This window comes from Rhinichthys klamathensis, unplaced genomic scaffold (genome assembly GCF_029890125.1).
Source record: "Rhinichthys klamathensis goyatoka isolate OS25496 unplaced genomic scaffold, OSU_Roscu_1.1 h1tg000071l_1, whole genome shotgun sequence".
Classification (NCBI taxonomy): Eukaryota; Metazoa; Chordata; class Actinopteri; order Cypriniformes; family Leuciscidae; genus Rhinichthys; species Rhinichthys klamathensis.
The window spans coordinates 166,079-184,448 of record NW_026606614.1 but is presented as its reverse complement, the minus strand read 5'-3'; the positions used below and the strand labels follow the sequence as shown (position 1 = coordinate 184,448).

The following is an 18,370-nucleotide window of genomic DNA, read 5'->3' as shown; positions in this document are numbered from 1 at the left end:
GGTTAGCGCGGTGGCAGCGGTATGGGTCAGCCCACCTGGGAGGGAGACAGCTGTCTCGTCGCTATCCAGCGCATGTCAGGCCTAATGACTCGCAGCTGACACCTTAACCCAGCCACACTGCAAAGTAGCGCATTAGAATAATTACTCCCTGTCATCCTCCATTTAATAGCCAGTCCCACCCCCCTTCCAAATATACCCACACTCATCCACAGGGCCTAACACACATACTCAGCCTTAAATGCTGTCACTGGTTGGACCATCAAAGTGAAGAGCGCACACACTCCCCCTAACCCCTTGTCTTTTGCTTTTAGGCGATTCAATAGTATTTGTAAACCTCATTTAAAGAGAATGACTGGGAAACCGGCTGACGCCACTGCCCAAGACAGTGTTTGGTTTTAGTGGGAGAAAAACATGCTCTTGCACACAGATAGAGACATGCAGTCACAATACGTCCAGCCTGAGCGTGCAGCTCATTATCATGACATCTGCATAGTTGAAAAGAGACTCCTCCTCCTAAAACAGTGCGAACAGAGCTGTGGTACAGCCTCTTTCTCTCAGGGCACAATACCTTTTCTTGCTGAATCTCACTTGTTGGTTATGATTTGATATGATTTTTTATAATACCTGATCCATTTTGGATCTGTACAGACAACAATCTTGCAGTTGTTTCTGAAATTATATATAATGTATACTGTTGTATATTGATTTGAGTAGATAATTAAGGCTATTCACATCCTTGAGGTAGTGTTTATTCTGAAGCTTATCTCAGCTTCTGCACTTAAAGTATAATACTTTTCAAAAGTTTGGGGTCAGTACAATTTTTAAATGTTTAAAAAAAAAAAAAGAGTCTCATATACATGTATGATTTTGATACGATACCCAACTAAAATATCTCTGAACCGGTACCACGATAAATATCAATACAGATACCAATACCACGGCAAAAACCTAAAACAACAGGGAAAGTAATTAAATAATAGATGACAGAACATGGGAAATTTTGTTTATTAATTTAAACAAGATGAGCTAGAGATGTTTGCAACATTGATAAAAGGATAGTATTCTTTGATGAATAGAAACTTCAAAAGAACAGCATTTATTTGAAATATTTTTTTTTTGTTGCATACTTGTCTTTTCTGTAACTTTTGATCAATTTAATACATCCTTGCTAAATAAAAGTATTGATCTCTCTAAAAAATTGTACTAGAATCAATGCATTATGAATTACTAACTCTCATTGTGAGAATAGTATGTAATCAATAAAAATGTCTGTTCAATAGTCTGATTACAAGTATTTTAAAACGTAATATAATTTAACTACAAGTACTTATTTTTTTGGAATCTGATTATGTAATCCAGATTACATGTAATCAGTTACTACGCAGCACTCCATAACATTTCCTTTGTAAAATATCCCATTGGCAGGCCTAGCTCGAATCTGCAGATACAAAATTTTTAAAAAAGAAATAATTATGGAATAGGTTTCAAAATATTACAGTGTAATTAATGCTGAAAATCTGTGCGTGCACAATTCATAGAGGCCTGATTTAGTTATTTGTTATAGTCACTGAATAGTGAATTCAAAATAATTACATTTAAAAACAAAAATTCTTGTGCTTAGTGGTCAGTGAGTATTATCAGAGATTTTGCAGTGATTGTTTTCTCGCCAGTTTAGTCCAGGTACATTTTTAAAAGATGTGTTTATTGGCCATTCCTTGCTGATCACAGTAAACTGTATTGAAATTGAAGAATCTGCAATAGAAATGCAGCTGTGAGTTAATGGAACCTGATGAGCAGATGAACAAAATGTCTGAAGAGAAAGTAGATGTAAGGTGTGATGTGGTGACTGGTGTCTGGTCTCCATGGGAGGCTGGGGCAGACGCTAGAGGAAAGGTCACGGGTTGTCTTGTGTGGAGTACTGAACAATAGTGATCAAGAGGCTGACGCAATGGGATTAAGTATAGCTATTCGTTGCGATTATTGTCTTGAATCATTGTGTTACACCTGTACTGCAATTGTCTTGTCTTTGGATAAGTGCTCACACTGTGGAATCTTTCAGATAGTATGTATACATTGAAAAATTATTTTCCGGTAAAGTACTAGTGTGTTTTAGTGTGTGTGTGTGTGTGTGTGTGTGTTCTCCTCTTGACCAGTTGTTGTCTGACCAACTCAGGTCACATTAACCCAGTTCTCACAGTGTTGGTCTAGAAGGAAAAAAAAACCACGCACACATACAGCTCTCCTTAGTAATGTAGTGTGGCCTGAAGCTGCTTCATGCTGTTAGATTTCCACTGTTGCTGTGCAATGATCAAGTTATTTACTGCTTACATTACCATGCGGCTTGATAAGCATATTTTCCCCAGTAGACATAACAAGATGGTTTATCACCAGGGTTACTACTGAATATAGCAGGGTGTGCATCCAGTGTGTATTTACACTCCTGTGCTTTATAGCACCACATAAATAAACCTTTTCTCTACTGTAATTTAAAGCTGAATTTTTTGCATTAAATAATGAGAGGAACTTGCTCGTAAAAGCATCATGATGTCTTAAATCAAAATAAAAGAGAATATGTGCAGACTCAACTCTTTGTAAACTTTTTTGAGTAAATGATTGTGTATACAAAAAAACAATTGTATATGAAAACTTTTATTTTATTTTAATATTATTGTTTTAATTTCATAACTTAACACCCATGACGTAGAAATTGCCTGAAGACTATCTGAATTAAAATCGCTGTATTTTAAAAAAACAACAACAACTGTATATCAGTTTAGTTTTTTTCTCCTTATTCAAAGGAATAGTGTATAGAGATATATGATTATTATAAACATATAGTCATTGATCTTTTTTATCACTGGCAAGACAAAAAAAAAAATAACGAGCTGCATTTAGAGTTAGCCAGATTGTAACAGTCCAAGACACCTTAAAATGTAGTATTTGAAATTGTTGTATACGTTCCTTTTCATTGCAGTTTCTCTAACAGGTCACCCATTGACCCCTTTGTGGGCTGGGTGCCAAAAGCGATTCCACACACATTAGCCTCATCACTAGCTTTAATGCATGCCACCCCACGGGATGGTAGGCGCCCTGGCACGTGTGTGTGGTCCTATCCAAATGGCAGGAATCTCACATGGACGCAACACTGCTCCATCCTGACAGCTCCCTCCAATTACCGCCACTCCTGTCGCATACCTCCCATCTCTCTCTGGCCCAGATCGCATGTGACCCCGCCCGCTGCCACGCTGGTGGAAGCGAAAGGGGAGACAGCGGAGTCCAAGGGGAAAGGGAAGCTCACACAAACATACACTCAGATACTTCTGCTTTTTGCACATTCCTCTTCTCAGCAACTACTCTGTTGGGTTTATTTTCTTTTTCTGTGGTAGGGTTGTTAATCCATTAAAATATTTAATCATGATTCATTTCTTTTGAAGTTATTGCATTAACACATTTAGTAGATTTAACAAAAACTATATATTTATTTTTTAAAGGCGTAATGTGAACTAAAATATTGATTAAATGTTTATAAAGAAATATGTTTTTTTAATAAGGCTTTGTTTTTACATTTATATTTGCAGAATATTGATAATATTACCGTTTCTGTTGAAAGAAGTTGTTTTAGCCTATATGTACTGTATACATGTAGGGTTAATTCAGGATACTTGGTATATTTTTTCCTAGTCATCTCAATAGCAATAGTCCCAATTCACCCCTATATATAAGCTGTTTCTAAGAGAGTTTATGGTTAACAAAAAGCAAGTCATAGTGTCAGATTGAAGATACGAATTAACAGAGTTTTAAACAAATTCACTTTTTAACACATATTTAATCGTATGTGTTAACATGCTAATTTTAACAGCCCTACTTTTTAAATTGTAGTTAGTGTGTTTTCTCTTGGACTGTAAGTTTGTATGCAAGCTTATGGTTTTTGTGCAGCTGAATGTTTATCGTGTCTAGGGGCCTGACTGCAGGCCAGTTGAAGCTGCAGAGACAGGCCAGAAATGAAAAAGTACAGATGAGCCCAACAGCTTTGTTTGGATGCTCATTTGCAGTGTCGTGGAGGAGGGGAAGAAGGGAAATAGGAAACAAGCATGGAAGTGAGAACGGGGAGTTTTAAGTGGCTTGAGGGGTTTCAGTGATTAAACACAAGAACTACAAGCGCATTACAGCTCTCACAATTTGCATCTGTCTCTTTTGTAAAATACAGTTAAAAAAACTAATGCTGCATAAACTTTCAAAACAACTGTTAGAGGAAAAAGAACTTTCACAGAGAGGGAAGTGTTTTATTTTGTAATATATAACTTATTATTATTTTTAATGAAATTCCTAAGCAAAGTGATTCTAATGCCATGCAGTAAACATATTTATTCTGGTACATAATTATAATTGCATAATTACTTTTGCAGATTTTTGCAGACTTTACAGTTGCATTTTTTATCTTGCCTAAAAATGATTATGAACAGTATATTATTCACTAAAATGAACATCATTTTAAGCGTGCAACCTTGGAAGCATAAAACATTCACAAAAACAATCCCTACTCGTCAACTGGCAAGCTGAAGCATATACCTGCTGTCTCAAGTTTTGCTACACTGGAACATGTATTTAACTAGGAACAATCTCCTTCCATCTGATCCACTGGCATCCGGCCAAACAGATTTCTGCACCCTTATGATTATTTTATCACTTTAAATTCTTTATGATGAAACGCTGCAGTGGTAACCTTGCTAAAGCTGATCAGGGCCTGGCTTTCACTGCTGCTATTTGGAATAGCTCTCCTCGGTGGCTCGTTCCTGCTCCCTCTGTTGGATTCTGCTTGTCCATTAGTGCCATCTGTGCCCGCCTGTGCCGTCTGTGAGCGCCTGCGCTCCGCCAAAATGACTGGCATTTTCTCTCAAACAACCAGGGGATGGTGCCCAGAGCTGCTAGCTGGCAATGATGTGCACTTTTTCTGACAAACCCGGGGAAAGAAAGACAGGATGGGGAGCAGAAAACATCTGCACATGTAGTGCAGCTTTGCTTAAGCTACTTTCACAGGGAAAGACTTTTCTGGTGACCATGCAGCTAAACCAAGCTTTGTAAACTTGAGCTCCTCCAACACACTGGTTCCTCAGAGCAAGTCATCTCCAGATATCAGATGATCAGCAACCTTTGTGATAAGTCTTCATTGGTACCGAATTAACATTGGATTTAAGTAGGTTTGCGAATCGAAGTTTTTGAAAGATGCACATTTGAAAAATTGTTTTGTTGTAACAGAAATTTGTTCTTTATTAGAAAAGTTCTGTCATCATTTACTAATGCGGTTTAATAAAATTCTAAATATCTTTGGGGGTCTACACAAGAAATAAAGTCATACAGGTTTGGAACGAAATTAGGGTAAATGATGACAGAATTTATTGAACTATTTGATTAGTCAAAACTGAATCATTAGATTTTCCATTCCTATATTAAAGATACAATCCACCTGCTTGTATTGTAGTGTGTCTGCATCTCTGAATGAGGCGATTACTGTAAATATTTAGATTCTATGTGTCACATAAAGGGATAGTTGAAAAAAAAAATGTATTGTGTCCTCATTTACTCAGCCCGTGTCATTTAAAACCCGAATGACTTTCTTTCTTTTGTGGAACACAAAACAGATTTTGAATAATGTTGGCGATCAAACCAACAAATTTTGGTGACTTCTATTGTACAGACAAAAAATAAAACAACAAGACATTTCTCAAAATTCTTTTGTGTTCTGCAGACGAAGGAAAGAAATACAGGTTTGCAACAACACAAGAGGTGGCACACAATTTTATTTTTGGTTGAACCATCAACAATATTTAATAACATTTAAAAAGTGATAGATAAGTCCTGACCTATTTAGGTATCACACTACGGATGTGATGTAGTCTGTGGGCCAACTGATTAGGTGCACAAACCCACTGTTATAGCCACCCTGATTGTTTTTCTATTTTTTTATCTTTTCAATAAATAATTTATGCTAGCATTTTTATTATATTGTTCCATTTTGCGACTGACAACAAAGGCAAACGCTCTACTAACATTTGTCTTTAAAATGTTATTGTATTGTATAGAGCCAGCTCTGTAAATAGACCTACAGTGAACAGAAGTAAACATAACTAGATTCAGCCACCATGTTTAATATACAGTACTATATACAGCAGTATACTCTGATGAGCCAAAACATAATGACCAGTCACAGGTGAAGCAAATATCGTTGATCATCTCCTAACAAGGCTATGTATTAAGGTCTGGGTAGATTACATGGTAAACAAACAATCAGTGTTCATAATCAACATGTTGGATGCAGAAGAGATGGGCAGGAATTAAAGTCTGAGCAACCTTGACAAGGGCCAAATTTTACAGCAAGACTCCTGGGTCAGAGTATCTCTGAAAAGGCAAGGCTTGTTGTGAATTTACCAACAGTGGTCCGGGAGGAACAAACCACAAACTGGCAAAAGGGTGTTGGGTATCCAAGGCTCATCGATGCACAAGAGCAATGAAGGCATCACATGGATGGCCGTGTACGACGTGTGCGCCATTTACCTGGGCAAGTGATGCCACCAGAATGCACTGTGGGATGACGACAAGCTGGTGGAGAGAGTGTGATGCTCTGGGCAATACCCTTGCTGGGAAAGCGTGGGTCTGCCTATTCGTGTGGACGTAAATTTGACATGTGCTACGGTGCTACCTACCTAGACATTGTTGAAGACCAGGTACAACCCTTCATGACAATGTTGTTCCCTGGTGGAAGTGGCCTGCCACACTGCAAACATTGTTCAGAAATGGTTTGAAGATCATGAGATCACGGTGTTACCCTGGCCTCCAAGTTCTCAATCTTATTGAACATCTGTAGGATGTACTGAACCAACAAGTCCAATCCACTGCAGCTCCACCTCACAACCTACAGGACTTGAAGGATTTCAAAGCCTGCAAGGATTTTCTGGAACTGTGTAAAGACTGACCTGAGGTAGATAGTAGAGGTTAATGGCTTGGAGGTTTTTTTTTTTTTGTTGTTGTTTACCGTCAACTTTGCCTCTAATGTTATGCTAAAAATGTGAGCCAGTAATGACCAATTTGTAAACATCATGACACCTAATGTCAGTGTTGGGTTTTTTACCGGTGTCTCGAGATTAAAAACCATCATTCTCCTTCTGTCTCGTGGGTCAATCCGGTAGTCATCAGCTCTTGATTGCTGATCATATGCCACTTTATTTACCCAGAAGACTTGATTTGAGCCAGCAGGACTTGCTGTAAATATTGTGTCAGCAGGGGAGGGTATTTTATACCCTTGTAATTTATGGTGTCTGTGCTTCCAAAAGACATTGTGGCTGTGGACTTAAATTACAGGGATCACCATCATGCTGTCAACTCTCAATTTCAAAGCAAGCTGCGGGTAGAGCATTATTAGACCCTCCATAGCCTCATGAGACTCATGCTGACATGATTTTTTCTAAATGTAATGCTTGTCAGAGGATCCGTTTTGATTCACCCGTGACAGCTACAGTTTCAGAACTGTAAAATTGAGAGCTTCTTCACTTTTTTCTGATGGCTCAAAGTAACTGTCCTTTTCTTGAGGCTTTTAATGTATTCACTGTTTCAGTGCCTATATCACTTTTTAATAACTGGAAAATTTATCCAAGTTGTCAGCAGGCATTAGATTTTAGGCTCTCTTGGCTTGGTTCTGAATCTCCACCAGACCAGATGGCGGTGCTATGTGGGCCGTATGTGGACCATGGGTGTGGAGATAGTGGGGGCCAGCTCTAGAGTGCAGGATTGCTCACATTCTGGCATTTCCCAGGCCTGTTTGCAGCTGCACTTCCTGTCCCATTTTGATCTTCTAAAATGTTCAATATGCGGGTAGGGTTTAGAAGACAGAGCTTAATCTGTGTAATGTCACAGTAATTTTTACAAATAAGGCGTAATTGAAAGAAAAATATTTGGGAAAAAAAAATAGAAATGTTTTTGAAAACCCTTTAAAATGCAGTAATATTGTGAAATATTATTACAATTTAAAAGAACTGTTTTGTATTTGAATATATTTTCAAATGTAATTTATTCCTGTGATGGCAAAGCTGAATTTTCAGCATCATTACTCCAGTCTTCAGTGTCACATGATCCTTCAGATATCATTCTGATATACTAAGATTTGTTGCTTAAGAAACTTTTTTTTCTTTATTATCAACAAAACGGAAAAAAACGGTTGTGCTGCTTAATATTTTAGTGTTTTTCAGGATTCTCTGATGAATAGAAAGTTCAAAAGAGCAGCATTTATTTGAAATATATATAGTTTTTAACAGGTTTTAGTGTTACCTTTGATTAATTTAATGCATTCTTGCTTAATAAAAGTATGTATGTACATTATTTAAATTATACATATTTATTCGTTTTTTTGTACACTGTAAGAAATTTACTGTAAAATTTACAATAACTTACTGGCAACTTCGGTTGCCAGTAAGACTGTAAAAATTTACAAGAGTCCTGTAAATCATTAACTACAACTATACTGTTAAACTTACAAGAGTTCTGTAAATCATTAACTACAACTGCACTGTAAAATTTACAGTCTTACTGGCAACCAAAATTGCCAGTAAGACTGTAAAAATGTACACAATTACTGTAAATCATTAACTACAACTGTACCGTAAAAACACAGCACACTGCTGTATATATATGTATTTCCTGTAAAATTGTCTTTACAGCTGTAACTCTAAAATTAGTCGAAATAATGTTTATGAATGCAAGAGAAATTACAAGAGCAACTATGAACTTACATGTACTGCTATACATTTTACAGTAGAACATTTACTGTTGAATTTAATTCACTATCACAGCAGTGAAAAATCTCAACTGTAGTTAGTGTAAACATACGTTTGCTTTAAGTTTCAGCCTTTTTGTCAAATAAAACTCACAATAACAGGTTTTCGTAAATATAACAAATTTATTGTGCAATAATGTCTGTTTAACATAAGCACCAGATTCCAAAATATATTTGTAAAAACACAAATGGAGATTGCACATTAAATGAAAGGCTTTAGCCTAGGAAAGAACCACTGAGAACAGAAGCATTTAAAGGATTAGTTCATCTCAAAATGAATATTTCCTGATAATTTACTCACCCCAATGCCATCCAAGATGTTCATGTTTTTCTTTCTTCAGTGGAAAAGAAATTACGTTTTTTTAAGAAAACATTTCAGGATCTTTATCCACACAATGGATTTCAACCGCAAACCTAACCCTAACATGTTGAAGTCCAAATCAGTGCAGTTTCGAAGGGCTCTGAAGTGCTTCAAAGGGCTCTGCACGATCCCAGCTGAGGAATAGGGTCTTATACAGCGAAACGATCTGTCATTTTCTAAAATATATATATATATATATATATATATATATATATATATATATATATATACTTTTTAACCACAAAAGCCTGTCTTGTACCATCTCCGAGATGCGCTACAGCGTATTACTTTATCAAGTTGGAAAGGTCGCGAACATTTAAAAAGAAAATAATAAAATATTTTTCACCCTTCCCTACCTTTTTGAACCGGAGTACACAGACAAATAACTTAAACTGATAACGTGACCCGATGACGTGTCGCAGACCAGCACAAGATGAACAATTGTGGTTAAAAAGTATCTACTTTTTTTTTTTTTTAAATAACCGATCGTTTCGCTGTATTCGATCGATCGCCCTATTCCTCAGCTGGGATCGTGAAGAGCCCTTTGAAGCACTTCAGAGCCCTTTGAAACTGCCCTGATTTGGACTTCAACATGTTAGGGTTAGGTTTGCGGTTGAAATCCATTGTGTGGAGAAAAATCCTGAAATGTTTTCCTCAAAAAACGTAATTTCTTTTCCACTGAAGAAAGAAAAACATGAGCATCTTGGATGGCATTGGGGTAAGTAAATTATCAGGAAATTTTCATTTTGAGGTGAACTAATCTTTTAAATATCAATTATAAAGGGCACACATCCCTAAAGTGTGACTGAAGTGCAGTCATAAACAAAAGAAATGGTCTGAATTGTGCCTACCTTTAATTTGCCAAATCCATAAAAATGGCAAGAATACTTGAACCTCAATCATGAACTTCAGGTCAGAGTCTCTTGTATCAATTCCTTTGGAATACTTATGTTTAAATGGCAAGCCATTCAAAGTCCATTGGCTTTCGTAACAGTGTGCATACATGTGTGTTCATTCCATGCATTTTCTTGTCTCGCTTTCCAGCAGCAACTTTTGATCCAGTTTCCGGGTTAATCCCCACAAGTCCTCTGTGGAAAAAAAAACACAACATCCAATTATCAAAAAAAAACAGTATACACTTAGACAAAATACATAATTTGTCAGACAACTCATAAATTACATTTAATGAAGGGTCATATTTAATTTTATCAGAAATTTAAATATAAAAATATTTAGCCTTCCATGTTTACAATAATCAAAATGTACAGATTAAATCATTATACGGATTATGTGCAGAATTTTTAGATTGAGCCATATGCTGGGATTCCTCGTGTTTAGCATTTTAAAAAGTGCATTTTTAAAAATTTGGCTATAGAACATGTAAATCATGTGCACTAGGGCTGCACGATATTGAAAAAAAAAAAAAATTCACATTGCGATATTTTATTTTTCTGCGATATATATCGCGATATGAAAACAATTTCACCAGATGACTTTATTAGCTCTCTTTGGAAAGAATGAATCATCTGAATGACTGGGGTGATTTTGTAATGGAGTAAATCTGCATAGCAACTATTATAGTTAACTAATGTAGTTAACTAGAGTTTAATAAATGGAACCTTATTGTAAAGTGTTACCGATTTGCTATGTCTCGTGAGTTCAGTGTTGGACAGGTCAGTTGTTTTAACCATTCATTAAAGGAGAACTCCGGCGCAAAATGAACCTTTGGTCTAATTACACATTGTTACCTAGTCAACCGTTATCTGAGATTTGTTTTCATGATTATCGAATGTAAATAGTTTTATCTCTAAAAACAGTTTAGCCTATAAAGCTAGTATAACGCTAGTATATTGGGCATAGTGTAATGACAAATAAAAATCGCTTGTTAATACCACTAACAAGGCTCAAAATAGCCCCACACTAACACGGTAGCATAATGAGGGTCCCTACCTTCAAACCGAAGCATTGAGAACTTTGTCAGTGTCCAGACAGTTTAATAAGAAAATATTTTAAACATACAGTCAACTTCGCGTATACAGGCAGGAGCCATCTTTGAAATACAGCCTTTACCAGTCAATCTACGAACGCCGATCCAAGTCTGCTGTTCGCGCTCACCTTATCACAACTTATAGCTCGTTCACATCTCACCAGCGCACTTGGATCGGCGTTCGTAGATCGACTGGTAAAGGCTGTTTTTCAAAGATGGCTTCTGTCTGTATACGCGAAGTTGACTGTATGTATTAAATATCTTCTTATTAAACTGTCTGGACACTGACAAAGTTCTCAATGCTTCGGTTTGAAGGTAGGGACCCTCATTATGCTACCGTGTTAGTGTGGGGCTATTTTGAGCCTTGTTAGTGGTATTAACAAGCGATTTTTATTTGTCATTGATCTATGCCCAATATACTAGCGTTATACTAGCTTTATAGGCTAAACTGTTTTTAGAGATAAAACTATTTACATTCGATAATCATGAAAACAAATCTCAGATAACGGTTGACTAGGTAACAATGTGTAATTAGACCAAAGGTTCATTTTGCGCCGGAGTTCTCCTTTAAAGTAAATCGGTTCAAAGGAGTCATTAGTTCGCGAATTGGAGGTGTAATTAAGCTGATCTCTCGCTCTCAGACACGACATCTGAAACTGGAGTTTCCATTGTCATAGAAGGCTCTATCAAATGGTTTACAGAGCACATTTTATGTGTCCGTGATACATGTGATGCAAATGTAGATCTCACCTTAAATGTCCTGCTGCAACCAAATGGGCACTGGATCTCCAGACCTGACTGAATATGGCTCTTTAAATGAGACAAAAGCTGTGTTAGTGTCCCACATTGAACATCACAAAACTCTACATGGCATTTAAATGTTTTATCATCACACATCTGTGCCTGATGCTCTTTAGCAGACCGGTGATGTTCACTGTGATTTCTGTATATGTGCGACTTCAATGAAGAAAACTTAGTGAAAATATGTGGGCAATCAGGTACACCACATCTAAATCCTGATTTAGGCACATTTCTATGCAATTTCACATGCTGCACAAAACTCAGAATTGTACTGCTCTCATTATTACATAAGTGACAGATAAACATGTTCAACTGCAAAAATCTAAACTTCACAAGCTAATAAATGCACAGCAATAAAGCATGTGCACAGCAAATTTCAATGTACTTTCTATTTAGCAACTAAATTACAAATATGAATACCAAGCACCCTTACAAGTAATATTAACCAAATTAAATAAATAAATAAAAACCACTTCATTACAGCATCTTAAATCGAACAAACACGTGCTATTAGCTAAAGGCTTGGCAGTCAAGTTAAACACTAGTTGCATAAAACCTACACAATTTAACTGCAATGTTTACAAGCTTAATGTTACATGTCTACTACCAACAACAACGTAAAATAATTTTATACCGAACACTTATCAAAAATTTAAAAGTAAAATGACAGCCCGTCCACACTTTCATGTTGAAGAAAATATAGCCAGCTAATCGTTACTGGACTCACCAAGCACAATCATGAAATTGGACAAATAATCTAGATTATCCATTTTGCAACGTCACAAAATAAAAATAATAGTTAAAATATTGTGGATGTAACAGGATTTCACGTTTACACTAAAGCATGAATTACTGGCTACGCACCTCGTCTCACTCTCATTCGAGGTCCTCCTCTGGTAATCGTTGCGCGCATGAGGTGAGCGCGAAAATTGAGTGTCGATGATGCAGCGCGTGGGAAGTCCCAACTGCCAAGATGTCCACTGAAGATGACGATTGACGAAATGACATCACACGCACTGCGCTACGCCGATTTTAAAAGCCAACAGTTTTAAACTACTTGCTGTACGTTATATAATCAAATGTCAGAGTCTAAAAGGTGTAAACAATTCGCTAAAAACGCTGTATTTGTTACAGTTGACTATTACTTTAGTGTTATTGATTTGTGAAGCTCATAACATTTTGCAACCTTTTTTTTCTTCTTTAAAAAAAATTATTTTAAAAATTACAATGGTATGCATGCTATCCAGTAGCATTTACTGCATAATCATGTTTCCAGAAGTCATAGGAACATGCAATAACAGTGGTCTATCACAGTATCTTATTGGACCTCTAAAATTCACACCAATACGCACGCGCCCACATGGCAAAATACAGCAAAATGGAAAAAATACTGTAAATGTTAAAATACAGTAGTCTATTGTAAATATTTACTGTAAAAACTACAGCAATTTTTTACAGTGTAATATAATTTTGCTTTTACTTTTTAAGCTATGTGAACTAGTAACGAAAAGGCCATTTTGACAAACAGCCACAATGATTCACGTCTGTACACAGTATTATACATCTTTTGGGAGGAATATGAGATGAAATGGGATGGTCCTGAGAAGGACATGGGCTACTTTCCAAGTTCCACCTTTCTCGATTCCTGGATCTCACTCCTTCAAAGAACAGAAAGTGCAAGACGTCTCCTCTGGGAGTTCCAGGGTTGGGGGAATCAAGCTGTTCCAGAGAGTGGCTAGCAGAAGATGAGATGCAAAAACACATGCAGACTCTTTTGGACAGGTGCCCAAGCACACGGCTAATCAGAGCAGCGGACATCTTTCTGTAAAGTCTGGTGGCCGTCAGAATGGTGCGGCTCGGAGAGCGCTCCAAAGAGCAGAGATGGAGGGGTAAAGACGGCCCCCCAACAGGCTGGCTCTGTTTGACTGATCTGTATAGGTGTAGCATATGTGTAGGGTCACAGAGGTGAAGCTCTTGATGAACTGAGCCTGTGTGATCTCTTAAAGATGGCATGAAACCATGAGAAATCTGATCAGTCCAATCAAGTGTCTTTATAAGTGTTGTAATTATTTCTGCTTTTATGCATTCAACAACTTTCAGCTGAACTTGTTTGATATTTGTCTCTTCATGGTATCATTTGTGATAATTGACCGTTCGCAAAGACCCGCCCCCCTTAGTTACTGTCGCTATGTCCGACAAGCTACGCTGCTCTCACACACACACACGCCATGTTCTCACGCAGTGAAAAATACATTGCGGACTGACAACACGCTGACAGACAGGACAGACCAGGTTACTTTTCGGTTACTTTTGATATTAAACATATTAAACAAAGTCTCACCTTTCAAATTTGGTCATTTTTTAAAAAGAAATGTAAACAATAAATACCGTTTTGTGGCTCTTTAATGTGTCGTGACAGATCGCTGTAGAGCATCAGTTAAAGCTGCTCGTGATCCGATCATCTCTTCCTTCTAGTTCATTTATAGCATCAAATAAACATGAATGAACATAAGAAGGAATGTTGTTTTAACCGCAGAAAGGCATCAGTACATTCCGTTTTTCAAGTTCAAATCCTCCCATGTTAATCTACTAACTCTCCTGACTGCTTTGTCGGACAAAATGGCGGATGGCGAAGTATGATTGGTTAGATCACCTGTCAATCAAGCTCCCTGCGAAGGGTCAATTGAGCTGCATATTGACCAATTTAGCACAAAGACTACACACAGAGACTCTGAAGCTTGGAGTCAGGATCATTTTGTAAAGATAAACCAAAATTCACAGTGATTTGTATACAACACAATATTATTTATACAATATAACAATTTCAAACACAAGAGGAATGTTACATTTTAATATGACATTTTGCATGTCTCGAGTGAGAAAACATAAAAATGTCTCTTCAGCATACTCTTTTACCCACAACACCCTATCCAATAATATCACCTTAATATCTAGCCCATGGTCCTTCTATTCTCATGGCACAGGTGGGCTCTGTCTGTCTCAGTGTGACATTGCTTACATATAGTGTCCAACGCCAAGTGCTCTTGCCCGGAAGCGATGGAGTTAAAATGGGTCTGACCGTGGGTTTGGATATGACCGTATTGCTCTGCACCTGGTCGAATCTTACAGCAGAGCCCCTTCACAGCTATTGTGGTGGAGGCGGACAGCTTTTCAGAGTTCCTGCTTCAAAGCCTGCAAAATCCAGTAAACTTAGCCACACAATCGGCTGTGGCCAAAACAGCATCTGATGTGCCTTATTTGTTGACGGAGTGAGATCTATCGCAGAGGGTGCGCCTCACATGGCTTACAATGCAGGGACAACGTAAAGCCCTTTATTCGTGGTTAGTCTATGAAGACTCTGGGTTTCTTCCAATATCTAATGCCAATTGCGACTTGAAACTAGGGCAGGCGACTGTGATGTTAGTTTTTCATTGTTGGTTGTTACACACTAGTTATCAGTCATACATGATGGGGAAAATATATTAACTCTCAATGATAAAAGTGCCTGGGTTCAGTAGAGCATTAATGAATCCTGCACCACACATAGCTGTGTGTGTGGGGGGGGAGTGAGTGCTTGGGAGTGTGTATGGTGGTTATACGCTATGCGAGAGCTCCCTCTTGGTGCCATTGCACCCATTTCTCCAGCTGATGAAACACAAACTATAGAGCAGATACACTGACACTTTGTGCTATAATGAAAACAGGAGCAAACACCACATTTTTATGATTAATTTAATCACTCAACAGAAATACTCAAGATGTATACTTTTGGAAAGTAAAAAAAGAGAACTTTTTATTCTGAAGTGTGTTGTTTTTATATTTGTTTGTGTCTGGGTACAGGGTGTGATTCACAATCAGTAATTTTATTAAGATTTTTTTTTAAATATTTTTGTTTCCAATCTTGATGAGTTATTTAAATAATTTAATATGATGTACATTTTAATTTTTTATTATTTATGTATTATAATAGTTTACTTTTTTAAGGGAATCAGATATATATGGAAAAGTCATATAAGGGCCATTTAAAAAAAAAAAAAAAAAAGCCAATAACGATTCATGTCTGTATACATCTTAATAAAGAAGCTTTTCATTCCATAGTACAAGATGTTCCTGTGAAGGAATTATAATACTTTCCAAGTTCCAGCTTTCCCATTTTCACTGATCTCACTCATGAATCCAGTTATTTTATTAAGACATTTTTTTTATGTATATATATTTATTTTCACATTTTATGTTTTATATTATACATTTAATTTTATTATATTTTTACCACCCTGACATGAGGCACAAAAACATGTTAATAACAATTATTATTATAAATGTAATAATACTAATACATGATTTACTAAAAATACATGATTTAATCAGTCAATTAATGAATTAAATCTTCTCCTGACCTTTTCTTTTTCTTCTAGGGACGCTGTATAAATTTCAATCGGATGCAGCATCAATAGACGACAGTCTCCGGTCTCTAAAATACGTTGACTTCCAAGTATATCAGATGGGACAACAGAAAAAAAGCATCATTTCCTCGAGATGACATAGCTTCTTTGGCCACTTTAGAGTATCTTGGTTCAATGCTTAAGTATTGGTTTTCCAAAACGTATAATTCTGGTATCTTTCAAGCTACTGAATGGCAAGCAGATGACTAAATAGATTAACCCCCCAAAAAGTGTCTGATTTTGCAGCCGATCTGGTTAGCTTTATTGCACAGCAAAGGCTTTTTCATGTTCTGACCATATTGTGCCTTCTGAGGAAAAAAACTAATCTTATGGACACAGACGGAGGCTATTTCAGAGAAAAAAAGAAGAAAAAAAAGCAGAATGAGATGAGGCTCTTTGCCGTTGGCTGGGAAGTAGAACTAATCCCAGTAGGCTCATGGAGTGCAGAAGTACTTTGCCTCTTGGCAATGTCTCTTCACAAAAATCTCTCCAAGCCCACTATCGTCGGATGCCTAGCGGGGCTTCTTTGACTGGAGATCTTGTCATTTTAACACTGAGAAGTGCACACGCATGACAAATTGTAGACAGAATGCCCTAAGGTATTGGATGCAGTAAGACTTTGCCCTTTAGTTTGTGAAGACACCTTTCTATCAATGCGAGGACAGCGCAGAGAAATTAATAGAGCGTTATTGCACCGCGAGACACCCTGTGACCATAGCTCTCCGGCAAGGTTTTGAGGGACAGATTTAACTCTGGTGGTTGGTGCTTCCTCCCCACTTATTTGGCAGTCTGTTCTGTGCTTACTAATGCATAGACCGTCACAATTCAGAAACATGCCCCTCAGTTAAAGGGTTTAAAGCATCAATACAACTGTCCATCCATCCGTTCTCAAAACATTGTGTGCTCAAGTTCTCTTGGGATAGGAATATCAAACTTTGATTGATGTAAAGGCAACTTTAGAGATGTATCTTTTGTATGAGGTCTGACCACTTTAGAATTTTGTACAATTAAGGAGTTCCTTAGCTGTGCTAACATGACACCCTCATCCAATATACTCGAAAGATCAAACCGAAAGGGGCGACGGACGGATAAGTATTGTTCATTTCCAGAAATTATCCACGTCGCACTCCCCCCTCCACTTGCACACAGAAAAGCGAGCAATATATATTTATTTTAGATTTCTTTAACGCGCTGTCATGACGACGATCGTGAATGATGTCAGTGTCAGTGGAAACACTGTGGGGGAGGAAGGGGGCGGCAGCTGAAGAAAAAGGCTCGAACGATCCAGTCACTTTCGATACGCTACTTCAGATGCAAAATGGATATTCGAGTCGAAATCTGACAAAGCGTGCCGGCTTTGACGGGAAGTGGTATAGACAATGACCAGTGGCTGGGTCAGTGGGATGTCTCAGTGCAAGCAGGGAAGCTTATCAAATGACACTAAAAATAAGTTCAACAACCATCAAGTTTGAGGGGGGAACAGAATGGGGCGCAGTCGCTCACATTCGGTGGGCATGCAAGTGTGCAAGATGGCAGGACCATCGGGGGGAAAAAGCCCTTGTTTAATTATTTCTTTGTTTCTATCGTCATAATTGTAGGGACGTTCATTATTGTTCCCCTCCACCCCCTCCCAAAAAAAGAAACAGCCGAATAAATACATAGAAAAGTTGAAACATTTGGAATCGTTCTCAGAGTGGCACTTGCTGTACAAGTTTAGCTAATGGACTTCATGGATAGATAGGTGAGTGTAATTCATCTTTTATTTCTTTTTATATGTCACAGATCACAGAATGCCAATTAAGTTTAAGTAAAAAATTTGGTTAGGTATTTACATACTAGTTGCAACATGGCTCCTTACATATTTTTCCACCTCAACCTCACCAGAGCTTCTGCTTTGTTTTCTCTTTTTTGTTGGTTTTGCTTGTTTTATTTACCTTTTATTTTTATATCTTCTT

The 18,370-nt window shown here is 37.4% G+C and overlaps 1 protein-coding gene across 1 annotated transcript in view; it reads left to right on the top strand.

The window, feature by feature from the left end:
- Window positions 1–18,058, top strand: part of antxr2a (ANTXR cell adhesion molecule 2a) — a 58,139-nt gene extending 40,081 nt beyond the window's left edge. Inside the window, exon 17 of the mRNA XM_056250559.1 lies at window positions 16,389–18,058. Coding sequence (XP_056106534.1) covers window positions 16,389–16,427 — 39 coding nt within the window. The 3' untranslated portion in view covers window positions 16,428–18,058. The remainder of the gene's footprint in view (window positions 1–16,388) is intronic.
- The last annotated feature ends 312 nt before the right edge of the window (window positions 18,059–18,370 follow it).